The sequence below is a fragment of the Chionomys nivalis genome, chromosome 1 (assembly GCF_950005125.1).
Source record: "Chionomys nivalis chromosome 1, mChiNiv1.1, whole genome shotgun sequence".
Classification (NCBI taxonomy): Eukaryota; Metazoa; Chordata; class Mammalia; order Rodentia; family Cricetidae; genus Chionomys; species Chionomys nivalis.
In genome coordinates this window covers 103,254,353-103,270,449 of record NC_080086.1, presented here as the reverse complement: position 1 = coordinate 103,270,449, position 16,097 = coordinate 103,254,353, and the positions used below count along the sequence as shown (strand labels likewise).

General features: G+C 45.0%; 1 protein-coding gene across 4 annotated transcripts in view; it reads left to right on the top strand.

Moving 5' to 3' along the window:
* Positions 1-16,097, top strand: part of Taf1b (TATA-box binding protein associated factor, RNA polymerase I subunit B) — a 64,118-nt gene that overhangs the window by 45,002 nt on the left and 3,019 nt on the right. For 3 of the 4 annotated variants that reach the window (XM_057781993.1, XM_057781968.1, XM_057781984.1), the window contains 4 exons: positions 6,909-7,056; positions 8,262-8,439; positions 9,256-9,359; positions 11,570-11,660. In XM_057781993.1, coding sequence (XP_057637976.1) covers positions 6,909-7,056; positions 8,262-8,439; positions 9,256-9,359; positions 11,570-11,660 — 521 coding nt within the window. The remainder of the gene's footprint in view (positions 1-6,908; positions 7,057-8,261; positions 8,440-9,255; positions 9,360-11,569; positions 11,661-16,097) is intronic. The other variant, XM_057781976.1, reaches the window with a different exon arrangement.

The window sequence follows — 16,097 nt, the reverse complement described above, 5'->3', positions numbered from 1 at the left end:
ACTCTAGAAGCCTTGTGTCACATCTGTATCAGGTGGAGTGGTGGCCTACACCAGCCTTGGCTTTTCAAGAGCAGGGGAAGGTCTGGCTGCTGTGGACCAGGGTTTGTCTAACAGACAGGCGGCTCTCCTTCACTGTGTGCCTTGCCTGTGTTCACAGAAGTGCGTTCACTCCACTACAGGGTGTTGAAACTTTTCAGTGGAAATGGCTTTCACTAACAAAGGAGCATTTTCTTCCCCTCCCATGTCTTTGCTTTCCCCACTAAGTCTTGGCCTCTTCAGCAGCTGCGCCTCCTCCAGAAGTGACAAAGGTGTGATTGTACTCAGAGATGGTCACGAAGATAATGGCACCTGAGTTTGTGTCGCCTCCTGGGGACTGGTTTTCTTATGGGTTTGGCTCTATTTTTGTTATTTCAGGAGGTTTAGCCTGCCTTAAGAATTCCAAGAGCAACCACCCCACTGAAAAAGGCTTTAAACCCCTTTCTGGCTCTCCTAATGGGAGCTGTGTCTTTCCATTAGCTGTTCTTCTAGTTCTTTGGGGCTCTCAGCCCAGGGACAGTCAGTAGGAATGCAGTGGGACCCCAAGAGTGGCAAGTGGGTTGTTTCTTACAGGCATCTGACTCCGGGCAGTCTGCCGAGCCGACAGTATGCACTTTAGCTTCGTTTCTTCCCGCCATCTCCTTTTCTGAGTTGTGACTCCCAGCCCCAAGTGGACAGCGTTTGTGTTATGTTGTTTACTTAATTAACTTGAAGATAACATGTCTGCATTCTTTCTGATTCATTTTTCAACCAAGGTTCTGGATGGACAGTGGCGCTGTTTCTGAAGCAGCGTTTGCTTCTAGCAAACATCATTCGAGTCTTCTTATAGAGTTAGGCTGAACACCTTGTCTTCTTCAGGGAAAACCCTGTTCACACAACAGTTAAGTCAACAGTGGAGCAAAAATGTTGGCCCTAGCCACACTGGTCTCCATTAGATACAGTTTATCTAATGACCGACAGGCAGGAAGGCAGCATCTATCTTTGGGGCCATGATTCTTTTATACGTTTATAAATAGGTACTAGGTGGTGCATATATCCAACCGTTGTCCTTGGCTGGTTTTCTAACTCTTCCTCTTGAGAGTTAACCATTTCCCATCACGTCACTGTACTTGGTTAGTGGGGCTGAAGAAGACAACAGAGTCCTTCTGCAGTGCACACGCGGTGTTCTGAGTACTGACAGCAGCATTCTCGCCTCCCTCCAGACAAGCAGAGAGAAAAGATGTAATACAGGCTCAGCCAAACCCACTGAGTGGCACCCTGCCATGATGATTCATTTCGCCTTGGAGCAATCATACACCCTTCGTGAAACTAGGTCCCATTTGGTTGAAGGAAGAAAAAGGCTCTTCCAGAGCTGTCAATCACTGCCTAAGCAGCACCAAATGGAGGACTTAGTGGATCAGGTTAGCACACCCCGTCTTCAGACCTTCACCCTTTCACTCAGTAAGTCACATGTGCTCTTGAGTGTGCTTGTGCAATCTCTGTCAGAATAACAATCTGACAGCGTGAAATCCACCTAAGGGAAATGAAGCCTAGTGTGGTGGCAACAGGTGTGTCCAGCTCCCTTGGTCCCACTGCTCTCTCGGGGGTCACTACTGCTACACAGTACAGAAACCCGCTTAGGGCTTTTGTTCCTGGTCTCCCATTTCTTAAACATCACTGAAATGAGTGAGCCTGTATGTGCGTCTCAAAGAAAACCAACTGAGGATTTCTGCCACTGCAGAAGAAAATAAGGATGGAAACCACTGTGTTTGTGCATTAGTTCCCACACACAGTGGCATATCGTGCACCCTGGAGAGCCACGGAGGCTTCACTGATCCATGGGAACACCTCCAACTCTAGTAAGCATAAGACTATGGCACACCTGGCACCCCAGCACTCAGAAGGATGAAACAGGATTGTGAGACTGGGAAAAGCTTGAGCTATTTATTTAATGAGAGACACTGTCTCAAAAAAAAATATATAGCCAGGTGAGGTGATACACACCTTTAATCCCAGTACTTGGGAGGCAGAGACAGGCAGATATCCCTGAGTTCGAAGCCAGCCTGGTGTAGAGAGCTAGTTCCAAGACAGCCAGGGATACACAGAGAAACTCTGTCTTGAAAAACAAAACAAAAAATTAAATATAATAAGCATCTTGTGGTGGTTCCAGAGACGCCACTCTGCCGTGCACAGAAGCCTTATCTCTTGCCTCTGTCCTTCCTTTGTAGTCCACACTGTGCCACAGAAGGTTGGACTAATTAGCTGGTAATCCAGAGGTCAGTGGGAAGCAAGATGTTACTTCACCTTTCTAAACAAGCCGAGCTCTGAGCAGGACCTCCAGACTGCTGCTTTGGGGCCCTCTAAGCCCCTGTATTAGCATACTGTGGACTCCGCTTACCTACTGAGAACATGCTACACCTCTCTGCAGCATGTTTGGGACCTTTTCCTTGGGGTGTTCTGCAGTCTCACCTGTATGTTTAAGGTAATTACATGCTGCCTATCTGAGCCTTAGGATCTTGTGAATATCAGAGACTGACTGCCCTCTCTGGACTAGGGGCAGTAGGACAAAGGCAAAAGCATTCCTTTTCTAAAACCAGACTGAGGAGCAGTATGGGCCCGCAAATAGTCCTGTCAGTGGGGCTGTGGAGTGTGTCCATGGTCAAGCCAAACCTTGTCTCATTGACAGCCTCCCCTGCGACAGGAGTGGGGTTCAGTGGTGACATAATTATTCTTTTACCTCATTTGCGGCACTGAAGGAAAAGCCCTTCATCCTGCTCTGGGCTCACTGAATAGTAATCAGATGCATCAGGCAGAGGCCTCCTCATTCTGTATGCCCGGGTCTTCTGGGAAGAAGGACCCTGTCTCGGTGTTATGTAACTAGTAGTCAGTTTTTATTCTACCAAAGCATGCCTCCCCTGCTGACATCGGATCAGGTAACTGTTGAGAAGTATAGAGTTTATACATGTTGATTTTTTTTTTTTAAAAAAACTGTCATTAGAGTTCTAACTTGGGAACCACCACTGTGCATTGCTCCTGTGCACACCACCCCATTGTGTGTACCACCATCCCTGTGCACACCACCACCCCTGTGCACACCACCCCATTGTGTATACCACTACCCCTGTGCACACCACCCCATTGTGTATACCACCATCCCTGTGCACACCACCACCCCTGTGCACACCACCCCATTGTGTGTACTACCATCCCTGTGCACACCACCCCATTGTGTGTACCACTATCCCTGTGCACACCACCATCCCTGTGCACCACCCCTGTGCACACCAGCCCATTGTGTGTACCACCATCCCTGTGCACACCACCACCCCTGTGCACACCACCCCATTGTGTATACCACCATCCCTGTGCACACCACCCCTGTGCACACCATTCCTGACTTTGTTGTTGTCATCAGTGCAGTGTTCTGTATTTCTGAAACTTATGATCACAGTTAGTGATGAGACTTAGATGTTGCTGACATAATACAGTTGTAACATTGATGCACAGTACCGGTGGGAGACCGCCTTAAACAAATGGAATGTTACTGCATGCCCTTTAGTTATCCTTAAACATTCTGGTTCATTCATAAATTTAGAAATTGGCTCTGTTTAAAAATAAATTTTCCCAGGACTGGTAGTTCACATGTATAATCCTAAAACTTGGGTGGTAGAAGCAGGAGGCTCACAAGTTTGAAGCCAGCCTGGGCTACCTAATGAATTTTAGACCAGCTTGGGTTGCAAAGCAAAACTACAAGCCAAGGAAAATACTTACATAGGAAATCTAAAAGTGGAATCTAAAATGCCAGCTTAAGATTAGAAAAGTTTAGAATCTTCATGAAGTATAAGTGAGTAGATTTACATTGTGAGTAATTGTTTTCTGTTCGTATTTGAAAAGATGGTGGCCAGCTCATGACAAGCTGTTTAGATTGATGGATCAGCTCTTTGTGTGGCCGTTCTGAAAACACACTTAGTGTACTAGCCTACCAAATTGCTGCTCATTAGCGACCTGTTTGTCAGGGTTTGTCATCTACTAAATCACTTTTTTTGGGTGAGGTGATTATTTTTCTAAGGGGCCGTGTAGTGTTTTGCTTGAAGGTAAAGAGTACTTACTTATGTCTCCTCCTTGCCTTATTTAAGAGGATTAGGGACTGCCATAAATCCTGTCAGCGATGCTAAAATTGTCTAGCTTCAAAGATACTCCAGGCTCTCTGCAGAGAAACAGAGCTCTAAATGATTTTTTTAAGGAAACAGACACTTCCCTAAGACTGATGCAAGTTTTGTGTTTTTTCTCTTTTAAATTGGCAACTTAGAATACAGTTAATAGTATTTTAACATATAAGTTGAATTACCTGTTTCAACGTTAAGAAGATTTTAAAAGAACACATTGCCACTTTGAGCTGAGAGCAGTTCGCTCTGTATTCCCAGCCGTAGATGAATCTGTGTTGATAACAGAGCATGGACTAGGAGGCTTTTTGCTCCAGGTAAAATTCATAAACCAAGATAATGAAATCACGTTAAAATAAGCACAATGCAGGGATAGGTATGATGACACCGGAAGGTAAAATGAGCACAGATATGAAGTCTAGAAGTCAGCACAGAACTGCTTCTTGTAGACCTAATCCTGAACGCTTGTTAAATATCACCCCTGTCCCTTCCATCTATGAAGAGCTGAATTTAACAACATGAAATTTTATCAAAAAATTATGATTCCTTCAGTTGGCTCCCAAGCCCGTTAACACGTTTAGTAGGCGGGAAAGATGCAACTCAGTAGCAGGACTTTTCAACAACGCCGTCTTCCTGAGCTCCAAGTGGGGAGAGATTGGTCCTGTTACTAGAGAAAAGTTTTACTAGTAAGTCAAAAGTAGAAGGTCTGGGGCTGGACAGGCTTTGGGCTCTCAGCCGGAGGACATGCGCCTCCACCCCCTCCCAAGAAGAGAGGAAACAATGGAGTGCCTGCTTGGGGAAGTGCTGGGTTGGAGGCCCGCACCTTCCCACAGAATTTTGTGGGTTTCCTGAGCTATGGTCTTCAGACTGTTTCCCCACGAAGCTGCTGTGCAGAGCAGTTTACTTAGCTGGTACTGCCTGCCTCCTCCCCTTTTAATTTTTACTGAGGTAAACTGACATCTGGAAAACGCACATGTCATAACCATGTGCAGCACAGTGGGTTTGCACAGCCCAAGCAGTTGCGCATTCAGCCTCCAGCATCTCCCCCAGCCTACCATGGAATCACAGCTGTCCTGACGTAACTGTGTACAAGACTCAGCCCCAGACTCCTGAGCCCTGTCCTTCTTAAGAACTGCGTCCTTCTCTTATGCCTGGCGTCTTTCTTTGAACTTTATGGTTTGAAACCTCACATTGCATGTAGAGCATGCATTTTATTGCTGATTCACGTTGCACTGTGAGATGCCAAGATCTACTCATCTGTCCCATCCCAACAGACATTCATGTTGTTTCCTATTCTGGCTTCTTGTATGTGTGTGTGTATCTCAACAGGCTTGCAACATTTCTGTCAAGAAGAGCTTTAGCAGGGTCCCCCTCGGGTTTTCTGAAATCCCATGAGATGCTGGTTTATAACACCAGCATGTTCATAAGCTTCATGTGGACAAATGAGATGCAAAAAAAAAAACAAGGGCAGAGTATGTTCTCTAGAAAACTCCAGACTTTTCTAAATTTCAAAGAGGATTGTCCTTGCCTTTATGTATGGGGCTATAGTATGAAGTTGAGCTGCAGAGTTTTAACTTGTAGACTGAGCTGGCGTTATCATCCTCACGGGAGCGTGTCTGTCAGGTCACTGTAGGCTGCTCCTGTGTGTGAGCTGAGGATGACTGGAGAAGCACAGGAGAGGGTGGGGGGGAGGTGTTAGAGCAGTGACAACAATGCTGCGACTCGAGTGGATTGCCAAGTAGAACTATGTGACATTAAAATTGCCAAATTTATGAGTATTTACCTTTCACATTTTTCTCTATACTCTAAGTTTTATTTAATGACTACCTAGTACTTTTGTGTGTGACTGGGTCTTCCTGTGTTGCTATGACTGACCTGAACCTCACTCACTGTGTAGACAGAGCTGGCCTTGAACTCAGACATTTGCTTCCACCTGTTTCCAGGTGCTGAGGTGAAAGGTGTACACAGCCATGCCCAACCTAATAAATACACAGTTCTCTTACTGCATTTGTTTATCTGCTTATGTTGTTGAGGGAGGTACAAGTGCCCAGTACACATGCTATGTGGTATATACGAACCTCAGAGGGCAACTTGTCAAAGCCAATTCTCTCCCTCCACCATGTGGGTCCCAGGGTTGAACTCAGTTCATCAAGCTTGGTAGCAAGCACGTGTACCTAGTGAGTCATCGTACCGACCCACACACTACTTTTTAAAAAAGATTTTATTTATTCATTCATGCATTTATTTATTTACTTATTTATATATTTACATGTGCACATATATGCACATGTACATGCAGGTACCCATGGAGGCCAGAAGAGGGTGCTGGCTCTCCTGGAGCTGGACCTAAGTGACTGAGTTGAATCACTTGCTGCAGGTGCTGGGAACTGGTCTTTGGTCCTCTACAAGAGCTCTTGACTGCTGAGCTTCCTTCCCCATATATTAATCTTAAGTCAGAAAATACCTTTAAAATAATTTTAAGAAATTTTTTTTTTTTTTTTTTTTTTTTTTTGTTTCTTTGTTTTGTTGAGACAGGGTCTCCCTGTATAGCTCTGGCTCTCCTGGAACTCACTATGTAGACCAGACTGGCCTGGAATCCAGAGATTCACCTGTTCCTGCCTCCCAGATTCTGGGATTAAAGCCATGTGCCACCACTGCCCAAAGAAAATATTTTTAAAATAATTTTTGTTGCAAGAATTACTGCCTTGATTATGTCTTTTTAAATTTCAGTCTTGGCCTGACTATGAAGACATCTATAAAAACATGATTGAAGTCGCCATATTTTTAGATTTACCTCGTTTTCCAGACATAACTGAAGATTGCTACCTTCATCCCAACATCTTGTGCATGAAATATTTACTGGAGTTCAATCTCCCTGGTGAGCTGCGGTGTGCAGGGGAGGAGGGGAGGCTGTACCTATGTCATCTTTTAAGCAGAACAGAAGGGCCTTTCTTTCAGCTGCAGACTACTCAAGCTACCTGAGGGAGTCCCTACTAACATGAACTTAATTCAAATGCTTTCTTAAAATAATTCAGACCATACAACGTGGTTAAAGGGATACTACTGAGAAACAGAGGTCTAGTTCTGAGTGACTTATGCTTGGAAGAACTCATGTGGTTTTTGTGGTGGGTCTAAGTGCAGACAGAGCAGCAGCGTGGGCCATTGATGGCCTGTGTGGAAAAGCTACACTCTTTACCTGAGAGCATTAGTGCTGCATAACAAATCTAATTTAGAACAAAAGTACCAGCCAAATGTGATGTCAGCCCTTGAGAGGTGAGAAAGAGCTCAAGGCTGAACTGAGCTAGCCGGGGAACCTTCTTGAACAGCTGCTGCATCCTGGAGGCTAGCCCACATAGTGCTAAAAGCGTGCCAGGCAACCCTGATGCCTCCTGTGAAACAGGCAGCCCCGGATGTCACACCAGACTAGAGATGCAGAATGCTATGATCGGGAAGGGCCTAGGGTTTCAGGTTCTAAGTCTGCCGTGATTCGGCCTTTCTGCTGTAGGTATGGCCTACACTGAATGCTTAGTTTCTTTGGGAAAACAGAGAATCTAGCTGAGAGCTTGTTGAGCCTCCAGGGCTCCCATGGCACCCAGCAGCTGGGTGCTTCCTGGAGGTCCATCCCACACACAGGTTAAGTGTACCTTGCTGTAGAGACACGGGCGAAGGACAGGTATGGTGCAGCACAAAGCTGATGTGTGGCTGTCTGCATGCGACCCCAATGTGTCCCACACATAAATGTGTCAGGAAGTCAGGATTGCCAAGATGCACCCATTACTATTTCTACACTGGCCTCATCTTCTAGTATTATTTATCAAACATTGCTTTCCAAATTCCTACGTGGCATCACATTTTAAATAAAAGGTTTCTGGGTAAGGTGTTGCAAGCCTACAGAGTACAATCCCAGCCTCCACTCCAGAGACTAAGGCATTAGTCGTGAGTTCGGGGCCAATATGAATTATACGGCAAGAACCTGCCTTACAAACAAAGCAGATATGTAAAGACACTTTGTGAATATGTATATTACTGTGGCCTAGTGAACCAAGTGATTTAATCTGTGTTTAACTGTTTACTTTTCAACAGACGAAATGCACAGTTTGACCTGCCAAGTGGTAAGGATGACTGGAATCGGAGAAGTGGACTTCCTGACATTTGACCCTATAGCTAAAAAGAAAAGGACAGTTAAATACGATGTGCAGGCTGTGGCTGTCATTGTGGTAGTGTTAAAACTACTTTTTTTGCTGGATGACAAATTAGAATGGTAAGTTGATGGCGGATGGCTCAATATCACACTGACTCCATTTTTAAAAAAAATAACAATGCCAGGCGGTGGTGACGTGTGCATCTAATCCCAGTACTTGGGAGGCAGAGGCAGGCAGATCTCTGTGAGTTCGAGGCCAGCCTGGTCTACAGAGCTAGTGCCAGGACAGGCTCCAAAGCTACAGAGAACCCTGTCTCAGGGAGGAAAAAAAAAACAAAAATGGGGGAAATATAGCATAGCTTTTGCTAGTTACTCGGATTGTGGGAACCTGTGTTTTCCAGCAGGCTGTGGTGTCTGGTGCATGTAGACACAGGGGTTTCTAGCAAGTACCTCAGCTACCTGATTATGCCCGCTTCTGAGCTGGCAGCATCTCTCATCAGCCCTTGTATTTCTGAATTTTAAAGCATTATACATTGTAAAGAATAATTGGCACCCTATCAGGCTCCTTTAGGCTCCTGGCACCACGTCTCTCAGAGATTCTTTTCGAGTCTAACGGTGCTTTGCAATGTTACTGTCTTAAAGTCACAGGGGCGAAGATCTTCAGGGTCTTCTTCCACGATAGTGACTGCTCTCCAGCTTTTCTGCTTTCCCCTGTCCAACCTGGGGGTGGTGGAGCACACCTTTAATCCTAGCACTTGGAGACATGGGGCAGGCAGATCTCTGTGAGTTCAAGGCCAGTCTAGTCTACAAAGGAAAGTTCTAGCCCAGATGGAGCTACCCAGTGAGGCCCTGTCTCAGAAAATTAAAGTCAAATAAAAAATTCAGTGTCTAGACACATGCCATCTAAAGAAGTTGTCTTGTGGTTGTATTCTCCAGGTCTTACTCTGGGCTTGCTGAAACATATAATGAAGAACACAAAGAAGGTACATGGATTTTGCGTCAGTCGAATTCAAAAGGGGTTGTAAATGATGGATTAAAAGGTAGTCAGTGTGGAGGAGAATGATGGACAGTCACATACATGTGTGTTCGTATGTGTACCACCTGGGCCTTGTGCCGTCTCTTCCATCTGTAGGTCTGACTGTTATATCTGTGGCTACCAAGAGACTCGGGTGGTTTCTCTTTTATTCTACACTCATCTGTTGTTAATTCTTGCTTGCTGCTCGCTAGCCAGACCAGACCATGAGCTTCTGCAGCAGTGTGGTTTCTGGGGCTGCCTTTGCTGGTCCCTCTACATGAAGTGCTCTTCAAGGCTTCTCCCGTGAGCAGCACTTTCCTGCCCGCTCCCCACATCCACTCACTTCACACCAGTCCCCCTTTCCCAGAGCCAGAGCTGATCACGCCTGCCACCACTGCTGCTGTCCAGACTTCCACTGGGCATTCATGGAATGTAGCTAACTCCATGTGGAATAATAGGTAATGGCCTAAGTCTGCTTGTCCCTCTGTTCCTGTTAGACTGCCGGTGTTTGTAAACTCTTGGGTGACTGTGTGGCATGCAGTTTGTGTGTAGCTGGTAAGTAGACAGATAGCTACTATGCATGGAACAAATGACTTCTGCATAACTTGGCCAGCTCGCCTACACTGAACTATGCACTTAGCCTCTCTTTGCTTTTTCATTTTAAGACAAGGTCTCACTAAATTGCCCATGTTGGTTTGTGTCACTTTATACTTGACTTACGATCCTCCTGCTTCAGCCTCCCAAGTAGCTGGGTTACAATCAAGTGCCCACAGGTTCCCATTTGCTTTTTGAAAAGTTTAACGTGTAGACACAATCCGTGTAGTTTTGTGTCTACACGAATTCTTAAGTTCAGGAAGGGTTCCTGTTTGTAGAATGATTTTTGCTCATTAGTTTTAGGAGCTTGAGTTTAATATTCTCAGTTCATGTGTTTTCCATAACATATGTGAAGTGAAACACTCCTTCCTGTCCAGTGCTTACAGTAACATGTACATAGGGTTGAACTTGACGTCTTCTGCTGCTCCTTCAATGCTAGAGGCGATGGTCGGTTATGGAGACATGGCTAAGAGATCACTTTGCCATGTTGTGTAGTAGGAGGCCGCCCAAACTCCTGAAATAACCACATAGAAACTGTATTAATTAAATCACTTGGCCTATTAGCTCTAACTTCTTATTGGCTGGCTTTTACATCTTAATTTAACCTATTTCCATTATTTTATATTTTACCATGATGCTCATGGCCTACCAGCAAGGTTTCAACATGTCTGTCTCTAGCGGCAGCTCCGTGGCTTCTCCCTTAGTCTGCCTCCTTTCTCCCAGCATTGGTTTACCTTTCCCCACCTATCTCTACTCTACCCTATCACAGGCCTAAGACAGTTTCTTTATTAACCAATGGTATTCACAGCATACAGAGGGGAATCCCGCATCAATGTTATCCTTGTAGACTTCATAGTATGTCTCCCATCAACAGCACAGGATTGTGGTCCATGCCCTAGGTACCATCCCGCCATCCCCTTCACCCCTTGAGGAGATTGAGGGGTCAAGAACTTGAGTTGACTTAACTCTTAGTTTTCCTCTGCCCTTCCAGTTCTTTGGGTGGTTTCCTTTCTCTGGCTGTATGGCCTTCAAGGCTGTATTGTTTGTTGATATTGGCCAGATGAAAACATTTGTAATTAGACATGAAAGAGGCCATTCTTTCTGGAGGAGAACAGAGAGCTATCCTGTGTATACTTGTTGTGTCCAAGTCTGTTGTCTCTGTGCCTGTGTCTGCTTCCTTCCTCATGGTCGGACTCTCTGAATTAGGAGTGGAAGAATAGAAACAGGTCCTGAGGGAATGCCAGTCTGGATTGATCCACCATAGCACCACAGTGTCTTTCCCAATCATGTGCTTCTCACCACAGTTCTGCCAGGGACTGGGTTGCACATGCTGGGTGTGGGAACTGGGGAAGAGGGGTCTGGTTGTGTAGCAGCCTTCTCCAGGAGGCAGCAAAAGCCCTTTAAAGCCTAGGAGAAACGTGTAAAAGAACATTTCAGGACAGTCTTGTGGGGCCACAGTATAGGTCACAACTTACAGGAGAGAGTGGCAGGTAGCATGAGCGCCGCTGTGGAAAGGTGGCTCTGCTCATCCTCTCCGAGAGCTGTCATGTAAGTGTTCTATTTAGGAATAAATTCAGATGTGATAATGTGTTATTTTAATGGACGAGTTCTACTGCTAAGCATGGATTTCATTTCTCTCAGATAAACCGCAGTTTGTTTTCAGAAAATGGTACCAAGTTATGAAGAAAACCTTTGATGAGAAAAGACGACAATGGGAAGAAGCAAGGGCCAAGTAGGTCCCCCTCCTCTGCTCACCTGCCCCGTGTCCCCCTTCTCTACTCACCTGCCCCGTGTCCCCTCCTCTGCTCACCTGCCCTATGTCCCCTGTTTTGCACTTTTCAATGTGTATCTTGGTAGCATGTAACCTTTCTCCAGAAAGGTTGGTTCTGTAAATTCTAGTTAGTTGATTTTTTTTTCTTTAAGGAAGGCAGAAAATATAAATTTATGTGAAAATGGGTTGTCATAGTGATACCAAGAGGCAGGTGTTCAGCATGCCCAGGGACTCTGGTGGCAGTGACTGACATCAGTTAGTGGATGCTGCCACTGCCTCTGTGTATTAGCATACTATCATACACTGTGTAGAGGATGATTTGATATGGGACCCTCTAGACAGCCTGTACCCTGGGGCCTAGTGTCTCCCTGGAAAACGGATTGTATAAATAGACTTATTCCTTTTGGCTGCAAAATACTCCTCTAATGTAGCTAAATGGTAGTATTTTGAGACATACAACTGATTCTAACACTGAAGTATGAATTAATAATTATTTTATTTATTTGTTTATTTATTACTTGGGATGGAACCAGGACTCCCTGTTGCTCTGGACGTTATCTTTTGGGCTGTCAGATGGTCATTAACACGTTTCTGAAGTTACCCATGGTACTCTGCATAAGATTATGAAGAACGCTGGTAAAAACAATCGTCTAAACCAGCTTAGTAGGCGGCTTCAACAGCTGCCAGCTTAGCACAGGGTTGAGAAGAACCTGGGTGAAGTTCCAGAGCACATGCAGAACTCATTGCTGGGCTGGGGGAGATTGCACAGCCAGCAAGCATCAGGACATGAGTTCAATCCCCAGCACCCATGTAAAGGCTAGATGTGAGTACACACCTGGAATCCCAGCACTGGGGAGACAAGAGACAGAAGGATCCATAGGGCTTGTGGGCTGCCCAGTCTAGTCCAATTAACAAGCTCCAGGTCCCCATGAGAGACACTACCTCAAAAAACAAGGTGAAGTGGGTCCTGAAGTTGACCTCTGGCCTACACACGTGCGCATATATGCACACAAAGGAAGAATAGAGGGAGAGAAGATGGGAAAGAAAAGGCTCGCTGATCTCTTGGGTTAGGTAAAAATTTCTTAGATATAACATCAAAACCATGATCCATAAAACAGAAATTGGTGAGCTGGAGAGATGGCTCAGTGGTTAAGAGCATTTCCTGCTCTTCCAGAGGAGTTGGGTTCAATTTCCAACACCCACACAGGAGCTCACCACTGTCTCTGACTCCAAGACCTGACAGCCTCACACAGACATAGTTGCAGGCAAAATACCAATGCAAATGTAATAAAAGTAAATAATTTCTTTAAACTAATAGAAAAAAAAGAGAAACTGGTAAATTGGACTGTAGAGGGGAAATTTTTCCAAAGGTGCTTAAAAGAAAACAAAACCTAGACTTAGATAAAACAGCTGAAAACTGGGCGTGGTGGTGCACACCATTAGTCTCAGCACTCAAGAGGCAGAGGCAGGCGGATTTCTGAGTTCAAGACCAGCCTGGTCTACAGAGTAGGAGAGTGAGATCCTGTCTTTAAAAAAAAAAAAAAAAGTGAAAGAGAGAAAAAAAGAGTAGTTGAAGATCACATATATGATGAAAGATTTTTATTTATAAAATATAAAGAATTCATAAAATAGGAAAACAACTCAATTTTTCAAGTGAAAAAGCTGAAGATACACAGGATACACAAGGAAAGATGTCTACTTTAATTAGAAGGGTCCACTTTCAATACATTGCGCATACCAAGTATTGGGGTCTAAAATGGTACAGCTACTTTGAAGAGTTCAAGTAAAATGAAAATTTATGTTCCCGCAGAAGTCCATATAGAAATGTTTTTGTGACTTTTGCTGGTAATGAGAATAGCTGGCATGTCCACACCATACAGCCACACAGCCCACTTAGAGTACAAACCAAAATCTCCCATCCAGCCAGCAGTGACTCCTGAGTCTTATGTGCTAAACAGAGGGCCAGAAGGTTGCATGCCATACACGTCTGTTTATATCCCATTCTGAAGATGGCCAAGCTTACAGGGTAAAGACCGTGGCTGCCTAGATGAAGGGTGTGGGAAGGACGACTACAAAGGGCCTGGCTGTTGGAGCGCTGGGGCTGTCTGCCTTAGTCACGGTGCTGATTACACAGCTAGCGAGAATGCTAATTGGAAGTGCCCGGAAAGGGGTTTCATTAGATGTAAATTACACCTTGATCCTTCTTCCCAAACAGTCCGACAAACCAAGTAAAGAAAGATGAGGAAGCGTAGAAAGGGTCTAGCTAGAAACACAAGGCCTTTGTGGTGTGTCTGTTTGGAAACCTCTGTGTCCTGGGAGAAGCAGGCAAAGGGGGCTGGATATCTGGAGAAGACTCCATTTCAGAAGGGTGTCCAAACAGTTGGAACTTTGTCATCTTCAATCACTCTCCCATCTTTTGGGCATCTGGCCTTGGGTGGTAGTAATGCCTCCTTGATTATGGTGGTGGCCACTTGTCTAGGCCTTCATTACCAGTGCACAGGAAATACTGTGTGGACCCAGCTCCTAAGGAAAGCGTAAGAGTGGGTGTTCCTAAGGCCGTGACTGTACAGGGTACTTGTTACACTATCACTTAGGAAAATAAATGATAATTGTAAAAAGATGTCTTAGAAAATCACAGACTCACCATAAAGCTAATGACACCTCACTGATATTTTGTTGTTGTTTTGCCTTTTGTTTTTTATTTGTTTTTTTTCTAAGACAGGATTCTCTGTGTAGCCCTGGTTGTTCTTGAACTGACTCTGTGGACCAGGCTGGCCTCAGACTCAAAGACCCACCTGCCTCTGCTTCCTAGGTGCTGGGATTAAAGGTGTGCGCCACAACACCTAACTAATTTGAATTTTTTAATATTTGAGAAAAATCTCAGTTCCTAAATTTGGTAAAGTGATGTTTGTCACTTAGCCCTAACATCATTAAAAAGTCCACATGTATTTTCTTAACTAACCCTTAGAAATGAGAAGAGTATCAATTTTTAAGTTTTATAGGTAAATAGAGATATTTGTGTTTTTGACTTCCTGCTCCTTAGTGTCTTTTCTAGAAGGTTCTGCTTGTTTCATGAATACCTCTGAGCCGGGCAACCAGGCACTCTGCCAAGCACTAGATATATCACATCTAATGGCTACACAGGGTTTGTACAGTGTAATGTGGTGGTTGTTTCTCTTGTTATTAAGACAGAATCTCATGGAACGCTGATTGGCCTCAAATTCACCATGTAGTTCATGCTGGCTTTGAACTCCTGAGTGTTGAGATTACGGGGCTGTACCACACTCCTGGCATCACATAGCAAGACATGTTATCTCTTTTATTGTTGTTGTTGAGACAGAGTCTCACCATGTCGTCCTGGCTGCATTCTGAGCACTGGGATTAAAGGTGTTCTCAATCACCACTCCAGACCTCACAAATATGGCACAAATTACTCCCATAACAGTCCTGTAAGGGTAGGAAATGGCACAGAAGCTAAAGGTGGTTGTTGGTTCATTTATTCATTTATTCCATTATAATAAACAAATATTTAAGTTGAATGCCTACAGTGTGCCATCCCATCTTTTTTGTTTGTTTGTTTTTGTTTTTCAAGACAGGGTTTCTCTCTAGCTTTGGAACCTGTCTTAGAACTTGCTCTGTAGATCAGGCTGGCCTCGAATTCACAGAGATCTGCCTCCTTCTGTATCCTGAGTTCTGGGATTAAAGGTGTGCACCACCACTGCCCAGCCATCCCATCCATTGTTAACGAACACTTCAGTTGAATGCCTACTGTATGCCCTAAAGAGTATTAAGGAGATAAGACAGCCTCTGCCTTCCAGAGCCTCCATGGTCACCTGGGCTGCTAGACCCTGGCGGAAGCAGATCAGACCCTGTGACTCCGTGTCCTTTTCTGCTGCCATGGTGTCTTTTTTTTTTCTTTTAGAGGCCTGAATCAAGATAAATATTTTTATTGCTATTTCTAGAAGTCTCCTCCTTTAGGTAGCACAGGAAGGACGGACGTGAGCTTAGAAACACGTCATCATCTTGTCCCATGCCAGCAGCCTCTCCTGGGCCGTTCACTAACTGCCTGGACCAGAGATGGTTATGTCACCATTCATTTCTGGTCACCAGTCACCTGCGGGAATGCCAGACGGCACTTAGCCTTTGCCCTGGGGTGGGGGTCGGGGACCCTGTGGACCAGCTCAGGCCAGCACCCCTCTGTGATGAACACACCTATTTGCCCTTACCCTAGGAGGAGGTTGCCTTCGCAGGCGAAGGGATGGTCTTAGGTCTGTCATGCTAGAATCTGGGCCATTCCTTCTTCTCACCAGGAAGAGGATGCGTGCCAGAGAGACTGGCAACCACTGTCTATTTTGTATGAGGTTCCAAATCAGATTTCTAAGGACAGCACTCAGAGAT